At 41.8% G+C, this 11,675-nt stretch overlaps 1 protein-coding gene across 1 annotated transcript; it reads right to left on the bottom strand.

Annotated features, from left to right (window-relative positions):
- Positions 1 to 638: 638 nt before the first annotated feature.
- fbln5 (fibulin 5) lies at positions 639 to 11,638 on the bottom strand. The gene is made up of 11 exons (XM_084380603.1): positions 11,306 to 11,638; positions 11,093 to 11,147; positions 10,830 to 10,878; positions 10,398 to 10,688; positions 5,389 to 5,511; positions 4,617 to 4,733; positions 4,315 to 4,431; positions 3,813 to 3,935; positions 3,269 to 3,395; positions 2,980 to 3,175; positions 639 to 1,452 (listed from the first exon to the last, which is right to left on the bottom strand). The coding sequence occupies exons 1-11, from the start codon at positions 11,368 to 11,370 to the stop codon at positions 1,291 to 1,293; spliced, it is 1,425 nt and encodes a 474-aa protein (XP_084236729.1). The 5' UTR covers positions 11,371 to 11,638; the 3' UTR covers positions 639 to 1,290.
- Positions 11,639 to 11,675: the final 37 nt, after the last annotated feature.

Below are 11,675 nucleotides of genomic sequence, written 5' to 3'. Positions count from 1 at the left end.
TGATGTTTGTTTATTGTCATGCTCCCACATTGCCCCATTGCCAAAAATGTTTAAGATGCTCCAAAATGTGCTAATATAGTTTCAAATTTGCTATTTGCTCTACTGTTTGTTAAAGGTTATAGTCCCAATTTCTTTGAGTTTGTCAAAATAACCAAAATGTGTTTATTCATGGTATCCCAAAGCTCATAGTGCCCCCTAATCCCCTAAAATTGAAGTGCAGTAACGTTCCTAAAATGTGTTCTCCAAAATTGATTTAACTGCCCGAAATTTGTTATTACACCCCAAAATATAACATTGTATAATCCAAAAATAGTTCAGAAGTCAGAAACAGTTGTATTTATTCATATAATTGTGCCCCCAAATACCTTAAATATGGTGTAATGTCCCCAAAATGTGTTATTTGATTTTTAATCCCAAAATGTGTTAAAATCCTCCCATATATTAAATACAATCCTACAATTTGATATTATTTTAGGAGATGAGGAGCCTGTTCATGTCAGGAAAAGATGTGTAGTGAAGACATTTATTGTTTTTATCACATGTTCAAATCCCACAAAGTTGGTGTGGTTCCCCCCAATTGATATAACTGCAAATTTTGTTTTAGTGATCCCAAAATTAGCTCTAGTTTGAGGAGTTGAGAAGCGTGCTCATGCCAGGCACAGTTGTGTGGTGAAGACATTTATTGGTCTAAAAGAAACTGTGATCAATAATTCAGTTAATGACTGGTTGTTACATCATTTCAAATATTGCCATTGCAAAAGCACAATTACACTTCTGCTCAGATGACCGACTCTCCTTCCAGCTCATAAAAAAAAACCACGACAATGATCTGATAGCATCATTACGATGTGATGACAGCTCTTGAATTCAGGCATATAAAAGTCACTTTCACAGCTTATCTGAAGGGATGAAAATTCACAGACAACTGGGGCAAACTGTATTGTGTATAGACTGATACTCAGTGGGGGTAATTCCCATTTCAGGTCATTTTCTAAATAGAGGATGTCAGAAATTGTACACCATAAACATCCCTCTGTGTCGAAAGTCCATATCGCAGCCATAAAAGCTCAGTGTCCATTAAACCAGGGTGGGGATTCCAGCACAGGGATGCTTTCCCATCAGCTGATCTTTGCTGAGTCTTTATCGGACGTGTCTTTATTGAGGATGACATAATGATTTTAAAAAAAATACGAACACAAAAAAGGTGAGCTGTCTCAAACAAACAATTACATCAGCTGCAAATTGAGTGCAGCTTGATTCTTTGGGGGCGATGCAGTTCATTTGGGACACTCAGAACGGGTGCTCTGAGACAAATATCGTCAGACGTATGATGGAGCTGCCTCTGAAGTTGATGACGTTGTTGACAGTGACCATCTCCAAGTCCAGCACCACCTCTCTCGGTCCCTTTATGGGCCGTGACAAGACGAGCGTGGCGCTCACATTACTGGTTTGCTGTAAGATAAAGACGACAGGAGAGGAACGTGAGTTAAATGTTACGTACAGGAATCTGCCAGCTGCACATGATGAAGGAAATCCAAGACTCCGGGGCTTATGTCATATCGTTTACAACTAGCAAACACATGCACAAAGTCAAGGAAAGTTAATGTGTTTTCCAAAGCACATTAAGGTCAGACCAGGGCTTGTTTAAACAAGGACAACAGAAGGTAACTCAGTAAGATATTTCAAAATCGCATGTGGTGAATTAAATCAAACATCAGTGAATGGTTATAATTTGAATTCCTCCTGAAAAGTCCCTTCTTAGTTTGTATTTAAGACATTTGAGAAGCAAAAAATCCCCCTTCCAAACACATTACACACACTTATTGCGCCATCTACTGGCTGCAAGCTGAACTGAACAGTCAGGTGATTTACGTTTTACATCCTTATGGTATATATTCCCCTTTTTACGGTGGAAATTTTGACTTTTCATAGTAGGAAAAGTGTCACTAATAACATTTACAATGGCTCTGTTCTGTTGAAAGGTCTCAGTGATTTATTTTCCTGTTACATGTCAGAATGTCTTTTGTGGAAAAGGCTTGTTTGTATGTAAACAAATGATATTAGAGCTGAAAGTTTCCACGTGGTTTATATTCAGAATCTGTTCATGTTTTTTTAATATGAGCTTTAAAGAAAGTCAGAGTGGGATGAAACACATCAACTGAGACTGTAAATATAAGCATCGTTGTCATTAAAAGTCTTTTGTGACGAATTAGCGTGAAACAAAAAGTAAGACATTTAACAACAGGGCTGGCACCCAAATCCTAAAATTTGTAAAATATGGAAATAATAACAATAATAAAAATATGGAGTAGCAATGCAAAAATGTGTTATTAATATGTGTAATTAATACAGTCTCTATAAACATGTTCTAAAAAATGTTGCAAAATTGAGCCCCGAAATAAATAATTTGTTTGTTGTAAATCCAATTTGTCGACAAAAGCTTACTGTCAGTGGCCGGGAGGTTATTTGAGAACCTGGGAGCCACTACACACTGTAAAAAAATTAAGAAGTGCGTCTTTAAATTGCTAAATTACGTCAAAAAACTAACAAAAGAGTCCTTAGTTTTTGCGATACTGTGCGTACAATTCAGTTTGATGCTTATGCAGCATTATCATAAGAGATTCTGATATAACTTGTTTACTGCTAACTTCAATAATAAGCCATATTTTGTCAACATCTTCAGGAACTTGAAGTGTCCAACTCAGTTCTGCAGAGTTTGAATTTCTTTAGGTGGCGCTGTTTATCCAAGGTAGCTCATGCTCACTATTTAGTTCTTGTGAAAACATAAATCACTTCCTGTACTTGAAAAATCCACCACATGAGAAATGAACATTGCCTCATATACGTTACAAGAACATCTTATCTTATGTGCCTGTCTGCTTCTAACATTTCAGCATAAGGTATGATCACTACATCATGTTCCTTCGCCTTCGTGTCTACAAGTTAGTACGGTCTTTCATTCGTCCCTGAAGTACTCACTCTCATGTAAAACTCTCGTCCCTCGTTGCCCGTCTTTATCTGGAAGATGTAGAAGGCGCCGGGGTAGCGCGTGGTGGCCTGCATCTGGAAGATGTCTGCAGGCACACTGCGCCCCGACGACAAGTCCATGTGTCGGTACAGAATAGTGAAGGGTTTGTCCCTGCAGGCAGGGTTCTCAGCTGAACACATACACTGACTGCAGAGGAGGAGACACAGGGTGGGTTATATATAACGGGTATGTAAATAAAGGAATGTAAAGTGTAACAATAAGGAACATAGAAATACTTACTTGTCACTAACTTCGATGTAAGGAGAGTGACACTGTAAAGGATCCAGGCATGTGTGGCCTCCCTGGAAATTGAAACATACTTGTGCTGTTGTACAGGTGTTGTTACCAGTGTCACATTCATTGATATCTTCAAAATCAAACACACAAAAATCAAAGTCAGTTAAAACATCATCAACATCATCATCATCATCATCATCATCAGAGAAACAACATTTAGAAAGCATCAACAATACGATACGACTGTGCCTAAAAACAATACAAAATCAAAGAAAGCATGTACTAATACTACAAAAAGTGACATGGCAATGTAATTCAGTTTCCCTTAATATCTTCAGTATAGCATTGCAGTACCAAATGTGTCATTTTAACCAAATAAAAACATCAAATCAGACAGATGAAACATATTCCTTGCAGTTTTTTGAGAAATATTTCTCTTCATAGCCGTCCAAATATTTTCCCTCTCTGACACTGCGTCTAAACTGTGATGACTTTATTCATTTATTCAATGTATTTATTCAGTTCACTCTCTGTCACTGTACTTTACCTTCACAACTCCTGCCGTCCTCGAATACATAATATCCAAGCGGACAGATGCAGGAGAAAGAACCGGGGGTGTTCACACAGCTGTGCTGACACAGAAACTCAGAGAAGCTGCACTCATCCAAGTCTACAGGGAATAAAAACGGCAGGATTAATACGCATCAGGAAAAAGACTGAGAGGTCGACTGCCCAGCAGCAACGACTGAGAACTGTCTGTTCGGATTTCCTCCAAGTCTCCCACCACTTCACAGACACGCAGATTTAAAGATGCTTTAGGTGTGAATCCATTTGTCCAATAGATAAAAGGATAGACTGCGTTATAAAGTATTAAATTACCAAAGAAAACAATGCCTATATACTGTATCTAAAAGTGTTTGTAGGTATCTATTGCACATTTTCACTTCTTTAATCAGATGTTTTGATAGGTTTTTATACATAAGTTTAAGTTATAGTTATACATGTTGGGAAAATGTGAATTTAAACAGAATACAACCAGCTTGTCTCACCGATACAAGAGGTACCGTCGGCTGCCAACTCGAATCCCTCGTCACAGTTGCACATGAAGGATCCGTAGGTGTTGAAGCAGCCGTGAGTGCACGGTTCATCTTCACACTCATCCACATCTGGAGGAACAACAACAGTGGAGAGGGATTTAATAAAACACTGGTACACAGCATGAGAGCGTGCATGTGTGTGTGAAAGAACAGAAACAATGTGCTTGCCTGTGTGTGTGTTAATTTGTGAGTGTCAATGAAGGTATTGAACTATTTATAAGTGTACCTGTGTGTGCATGTGTGTGTGTGTTTACCTTGACATGTCCTGCTGTCTGGGTTGAGGATAAAGCCAGGGTTACAGGAGCAGGAGTAAGATCCAGGGACGTTGGCACACAGCTGTTGGCAGTAACCATAGCGACATTCATCAATATCTGGTATAAAAAGAAAGAGACAAGCTGGTTATGAAACATTCAGTGAAGGTCTAAGACTGTGATTAAAAAAACAGACAGTAATGTAAAAATTAAAAACAACATTTTATTATCTTTTGGCAAGAACTTTGTCGAGCTGCTTTACTGCAGATTAAGCTGAGGAGGGCGCTGTTCTGCCGGAGGAGAGCTGATGTGATTTTATAAAGACGGACAAAAAGCAGCATTGTCTTTTCTACATTATCCAACAGTTCTTACATGTAATGTGGTCTTAATTTAGGAAAATACATGCACTGAAATCCCTACTAGGCAGTGCTCTCATGAGTTAGCAGTACTTACACCAAAGTGCAATGGACCACTTTGGTGGTTTTAGGCCATTAACTACAAACTCTGTGCAATCTACTATATCTCATGAACCCAGTGGCTTTCAACAAATGTTTCCTTGAATGCACCACATTAGAAAAACTGTTTTCCAGCTGTTTTCTGTTAATAATTACAATTACATTAGTGTACAACAACAATGATCAACTTACAACTTAAATCTTCCTGATTGTTGATTACATGCAATGTGAAGTTAACCGGATAAAATATCTAAAATCGTTCCTTTACGATTGATTTGACGATGGTACGCTAACATTTAAATCTACAACCGTTTACTCACCCTGACACTGTCCACCAATGAGCCAGTATCCTTCAGTGCAGGAACAGGTGTAGCCACCTGCTGTGTTGATGCAGACCTGGGTGGGGTTACAGTGATGGGAGTTTGTCTCACATTCATCGATGTCTGAAACAAAGACAAGGAGCAGAGCAGAGAGGAGATGTTATGATTAGTTTTTTTCTTTTTTAAATGAATAAAACAAACAAAGAAACTTGGAGAGCAACAAGACAGAGGATGGATAAGATAGATAAACAGCTGTACTTTGCTCATTCAAAAGGGGAAAAAGCTGCTGCAGGTTTTCAGGTTTACATTAATTGCTCAAAATCATTCCCACTAGACTCGAATTTCCCCTGCTGGCATGAGGATTGCACCAGCAATCTTCTGGTCAAAAGTTTGTTTTCTCCACCACTCAGGTTTTCACCACCCTGTGTTTAAAATCTCTTAACACAACAGTTAACATTTCAATGCAGCATCAGCTTACCATTGTTTTTGCAAAAGATTAAAGATTTCTCAGATTACAATCTGAATTCCTTCGACGCCCTTGGAGCAGCTCCCACACTACATCATAATAGCCACATTTCCTTATGAGGATATGACAAATCAAAAATTCCAGCAACTGTTTATGGTTCTCAGACCATGAAGTCACCAATCCCTAGAAACCCGGTGGGGGAAGTGGGTGGGAGCCCGGCTTTATGTTTGGACAGGCAGCTATGATAAGCGATAACGTCTGTCGGGGAGACCGTCGCCCTTTGTGCCAACTTGGACCAGTGGTCCTTTCAGGGGGGTTGGAGGAGGCCCGGATCGCTCGGCCGCCCGCCAACAGCTACACGGCCCCCCGGCACCTGCTTGCAGTTACCAGTCAAAAATGAATGGTCCTCATCTGCACCCCATGTGTAAGCCTCACTGCAGATCTCCAACACACACAGGCTTGCAGGAGCATTTCAGTTCAGCTCCTTATATAGACTGTTTCATGAGCTGCTGCTGACAATGCTGATCAGCTTCAGGGAGGACGTGATGGATGGGATTTGTATGATACGCCTGAATATTGCTAAAATGTTGGAAAACTGAGAGTTGAAAGATTTTTGACACCAAATTTGTACACAAGCTGATTCAGAATAATCCTACAGTGGCTCTTAATGTCAGGTCCTCTTGGTTGCAAAGGCGCACATGTCAGTTTATTACCTCTGTCAAGGAGGTAGGAGGTTACTGTCTGTTTTCTCCGGTGTCCGTTAGTTTGTTGGTTTGTCAGCAGGATTACACAACAACTACTGAACACATTTCTCAGCCCAGAATAGACCCTATTATCTTTTGGTGCAGATAAAGGGAGGGATCTAGGAATTTCTTTTCACTTTCTAAAAAACTCTGCGATATTAATTTCTCAGATAAAACTCTGTGAATCTTGACGAAAAACACCAGGTGTATTTAGGTGGCTGGTACAAAAGGGGACGGCTGGGCCTTGGTGGAAGTATGCGCTCTAGTTAAATATTTCATTTAGCTTAAGAAGGATAATTCGTCAACAAGTGAAGGAATTCTTCATCCTTCAGTTTATCACAAACATTCAAATTAAAATCAACAACTTTTGAGATATGTGGTTTCAACTGGAGGGGAATGTTGTAATCTGTAGAGTAACTCACAACCGAAGCTGTCAGACACATTTAGTGGAGTAAAGATGTCTTGTCTCCGACATGTAGTGGAATAGATGCATAAAGTTGCACGAAATGGTAACATTACATTCCACCGCTGGATGAGGAAATCACAACCATTCTTGTTTCTTGCTTTCTCGTTTTGAGCGATCTATCTGCATTTTTTGTTTATCTGTTGGTTACAGAAGCCCAGAAGGCTGGAAATGTTTCCCAAGCCACAGAGGAGCATGTAATCCTTTAACTTGAGTAAAAACATGAAAATCCCCCAAAACTTGAATTACGAGCGGAAATAAGCAGAACAGTCCCACATGAAATGTAAAACACAAGACGAGAGCTGAACTCTGGAGGCATCTTTTCACTTATGTGACGTGGTCCCACATATTACAGTGCCTGAGCAAACTATCTCCTGCTTAAAGGGCCAGTTCACCCAAACTAAAAGCATATCCCAACCGAGAATATAATGTTCCTGCAAACCACAGAGAGGTTATTTTTTTACGTTTCAGACGTGTCATAGTAACATTTCTACGTAAGTGTCATATCACATTCACATTACATGTTAATAAGCTTACTTTAATGTCAGGATGGATGGGATAGAAGTGGTGTAACATCTAGGTGAGACAGCTGCCAAGCGAGAGACCACTGCTCCAGACATCGTAAGGCATTTGTAAGCGTGAAAGCACTGGATAATTTAAGACGCCTCGACAACTTCCAGCTGTGTTTGTGGCGACAGAACCAGGTATTTCTGTCCATAAAGAAATGTAAGGGTTCAACATATCTGAGGTTTGGAGAAATATATATTGCCAACCTTCAGCTCAGCCATGACCTCAACTTCATCCTGCACCTCTACTGCCCACTGCAAAGCCAAGCCTTGTCACCCAGCATCAGCGGCTGGTTGGGAGCTAATCCCTACAGCCAGGATGTGGGTTCGGAGCAGATTTATGCACATGGTTCTGGAATGTTTGCACATGCACGCAACCTCAGAAACACTTGACCCGCATAGCAAATTTCAGCCTCATAGATAGCAAGTTGCATTTGCTACAGGGTGTACAGAGCTATTGGGGACCAATGAATAGAAGGAGATATAACAAGGAATAACAACCACTGACCGACCAACTGAGTTACTGTCAGAGCGACCCATAGAGCTGCTGGTTGTAGCAGACAGTGCCTTTCGTGTAGTGTGTGACCTGCTGCAAGGATGGGTACCATACCTTGTAAAGATATCTCAGAGGGCAAATGTATTCTATTGTTCTGGGACACTGATGGAGCGTAGTGCCTTTAACTTAAAGACAAAGCCATGTTTGTTGTAGGTTCAGACAGGAAGTCACAGTCTGTGTAATTTCTGCCCTATAGCAGCATCAGTCAACAACCCATTACATCACCACACACACACACACACACACACACACACACACACACCAGCCTTTAGGGGTGTGAGGACTCCCACAGAGGCATGCCTGTTCTCCAGGCCGGGCTCAGGCACAGATTTGGCAACAAATGACCTCATCTCTGGCACTCTGATGGTATAGTTTACCCAAACAAGGTTGCGAGTCGATTCCCTTGACAGGCCGTCTCTCCTACAAAGAGAAACAGTCCGTATTTGTGCATGAGCTAAACTCCTGAGCTCTCTTTAGAGGGAGAAAACTGTACTATACATGTACATTTTCCATTCATTACAGGGTCACGACTGATTTAACTAAAATGACAGAAAAACGCCTCAAATGGACTCCAAGGAGGCCATTTTCATCAGCTTGTCCCGGCTGGACACGCTGTAATAATTATGTTAAGACGTATTTAAGACAGCTGGGGAGGAACATCAAACATCCAGTGTTTATCTGACAGCTGGGATCTCTTGCGGTTGTGAAATTCAACAGAATCAATTTAGAAAGCAAAAAAATTTGCAGGAGTTGAAGGTCCCTCTGCTCCGGCTGGGCAACGGCAGACGCACCGCTGCACCGGGCATCAAACAACGTCCGTCCCTGTGATCTGACGCATTCAGGCATTTCCCTGGAGTTCAACCATACTCTGTAAGGACTTACACTGAATCTCTGTTGTCTTTCCCTCGTGTCACCTCATGAATTTAGTTTCACTCTCACATCTGATAAACAGCAGGAGGAGGCCGATGTCGGGAAAGTCTTTCTCAAAACATTCAGCGGAGGCTCGGAACTGCAAACAGCTGCTGCAGAGGACAGACGCCATCCACCCTCGCATCTCTTGTAGATAATTATGCAGTAATAATTCTCAAGACTTGATGTAAACTCTCACTACACTTTTGTAGCAGCCAAGAAAACCACAAGAAAACGAAGATCCCATGAGTCTGGAAAAGTGTTGGAAAAGTGATTCCAGGACACTGAACTTTGACCTTCATCTAGAATCTGCCAAAGGCTCGCATGATGGATACGAGGTGTTACAAGATGATGTAGGGAGGCAAAAAAACACATTTCTATTTTCTAATCTTGCCAGATTTTCTTGGATTTTTTTGCATCATCATGATGGCTTATGCAGCCTGTGACAAATGAGTTTGTACGCAGACGTGCTATAGTTTAAGGGGTCACTATCCAACTGTGCCTGCAGAAACAACAAACTGACTCCTGGCTCAATGGATACAGTCGATGTCTGATGAATGAGTGTACATGCTGACCCGCTGTGAACAACTAAACAGGTTTTTGTGCGGCTGCTCAGCTCAGACGCCAGAATAAAATATCTGCATTGTACATTTCTGCAAAACCAGAGATATGTTGAATTTCAAACGTATCCAGGCCAACACAAAATCTAAAACACAAGAAGAGAGCTGAACTCTTGAGGCTCCATTTCACTTAAGTGACTCGGTGGTACATATGTCAACATTTAGAAGTGAACTTGAGCGAGCCATTTCCTGCTTAAAGAGACACATTAAACGCATTGTTCAAGGAAGTGTTTGAACATTTGTAAGAAAAGAAACCGCTGGATATTTTTAATGAGACATCGGGATATTTGTGGTGACAGAACCAGATCTTTTCCTGACCCCAACCAAGTGCTTTGTGCAGGAGCCACTGGACTGAACTACCAAACTATAGTAGCTAAAAGCAGCTCTACCTCGCCAGCTACAACTGTAAAACGCTGCTCACACATTCATACATCACATGTTTTGCTGCTTGTGCCGAGGGCTGCAGCGATTGATTGATTCATTGGTTTTAGTTTCCAGCTGCTTAAAACAAGACATCTGAGGACCACATCTAGTGACATTTTTCGTAATTTTCTGACATCTAATAAACTAAAAAGTATATCGATTAATCAGGAAAATAATCAACGTTGCAGCCCTACTTAGTACACTGTTGTATTACTGAAGGATCTGAATACTACTATAGGGCATCTCTTCAGACAGTGACTCACCGTCACAGGTGCCATCCTCTGCAGGAGTATATCCCAGGATGCACTGCGCAGTGTTCCTCACTCTGGGGTAGCTGGGCTCCTGGGATCTTCCACCTCCAGGAACAGCTGGGAGGTATGTTTCTGGAAATCCAGCCGACTGGTCCGGGTAAGCCGGGTCCGGCTGGGCTGGGATCTCCGGTCTGTACGGCTGGTTGTACAAGGTCCTCGGGATGCACAGGTAGCCTCCGTTCTGGTTCACGCAGCGCATGTCTCCTCGGCACGCATCTGGCAGGGTCCGACACTCATCCACATCTGGAATACAGAGCCGTGCATTTATAAAGGCATCCAGAACATCTGTGGGGGCTGTGATGCATTTAATTCTCGTGCTTAGTTTGGGAACCTCTAGGATCCCAAAATGTGACATTTCACAATAGGAGAGGTTGAGTCACTTACCTATACACTGTCTTGCCCTGCGGTCATATGCAAAACCTTCTGTGCAGGTCTGAGGAGAGATCACCAAGAGGTCTTTTTTATTGGGATTCATTTCTGACAGATGGGTACTTGATTTCCATGAGCCTTCTAATGCAAAACACACAAGCTTTTCCATCTTTACATGACTTTCTGACTGTTAAAACAGGATGGCATCACAGCACTTGAAGACTCTGACCATGAACTTGGTCTAAATGAATGAAATCCCCAATTAAAGAAGGTGTTACCTGTCCGTGTCCAGGCCGGATACACAGCAGAATAAATACCAGAGCTGCCAACATCCTGCAAAAAGTGAATTTAAAGCTGAAAAGAAGAAAAAAAACAGGAACTCGGTGCAAGCATCCCGTTACATATCCATTCAAACATGTAACTACTGCAAAAAACAACTCAGCGAGGTCCGTTACGCAAAGGTAGAGAAGAAAACAAATGAGATTACTGACCTTGCACAAGAGCAAAACCTGAAGCCACGTATTTCCAAAAACATGGTTTCTCTCAAAGGAAACATTTAGACGACCCGTAAATCCCCTCTCCGCTACCCAGCAGGGCTCTCGCCACCCCCCAACTATGCGCCTTTACGCGAAAGTCGACACCAGGTTTTCATTAAGCGCTGTCTGGTCGAGCTGAAGCTGCGGCACATTGACCAAGTGTTGCAGGAATGCCTTTTTCAAAATGGACTGTTCCGTTTCTGCCCCACTCTGTCGCCTCTACAGATTATTTAGCAATGCAAATTGACGGGTCGGGCCCCCTCCGAGCGCTTTCACAACAGCTGGATTCAATCAGGGAGAGCCAGCCCCCTTCAGTCAGAGCGCG

The sequence above is a fragment of the Pagrus pagrus genome, assembly GCF_965226575.1.
Source record: "Pagrus pagrus genome assembly, chromosome: 18".
Taxonomy (NCBI): Eukaryota; Metazoa; Chordata; class Actinopteri; order Spariformes; family Sparidae; genus Pagrus; species Pagrus pagrus.
The sequence above is the reverse complement of the archived record's forward strand: the minus strand, read 5'-3'. Positions and strand labels throughout refer to the sequence as shown.

Excerpts from the sequence above, each read along its gene's own strand:
- fbln5 (XM_084380603.1), bottom strand. The coding sequence starts at position 11,370 with ATGTTTCCTTTGAGAGAAACCATGTTTTTGGAAATACGTGGCTTCAGG. Across the intron at positions 10,879-11,092 it reads TCCGGCCTGGACACGGACAG|ACCTGCACAGAAGGTTTTGC; the intron begins GTAACACCTTCT and ends ATCTCTCCTCAG. Across the intron at positions 10,689-10,829 it reads CAGGGCAAGACAGTGTATAG|ATGTGGATGAGTGTCGGACC; the intron begins GTAAGTGACTCA and ends TCTGTATTCCAG.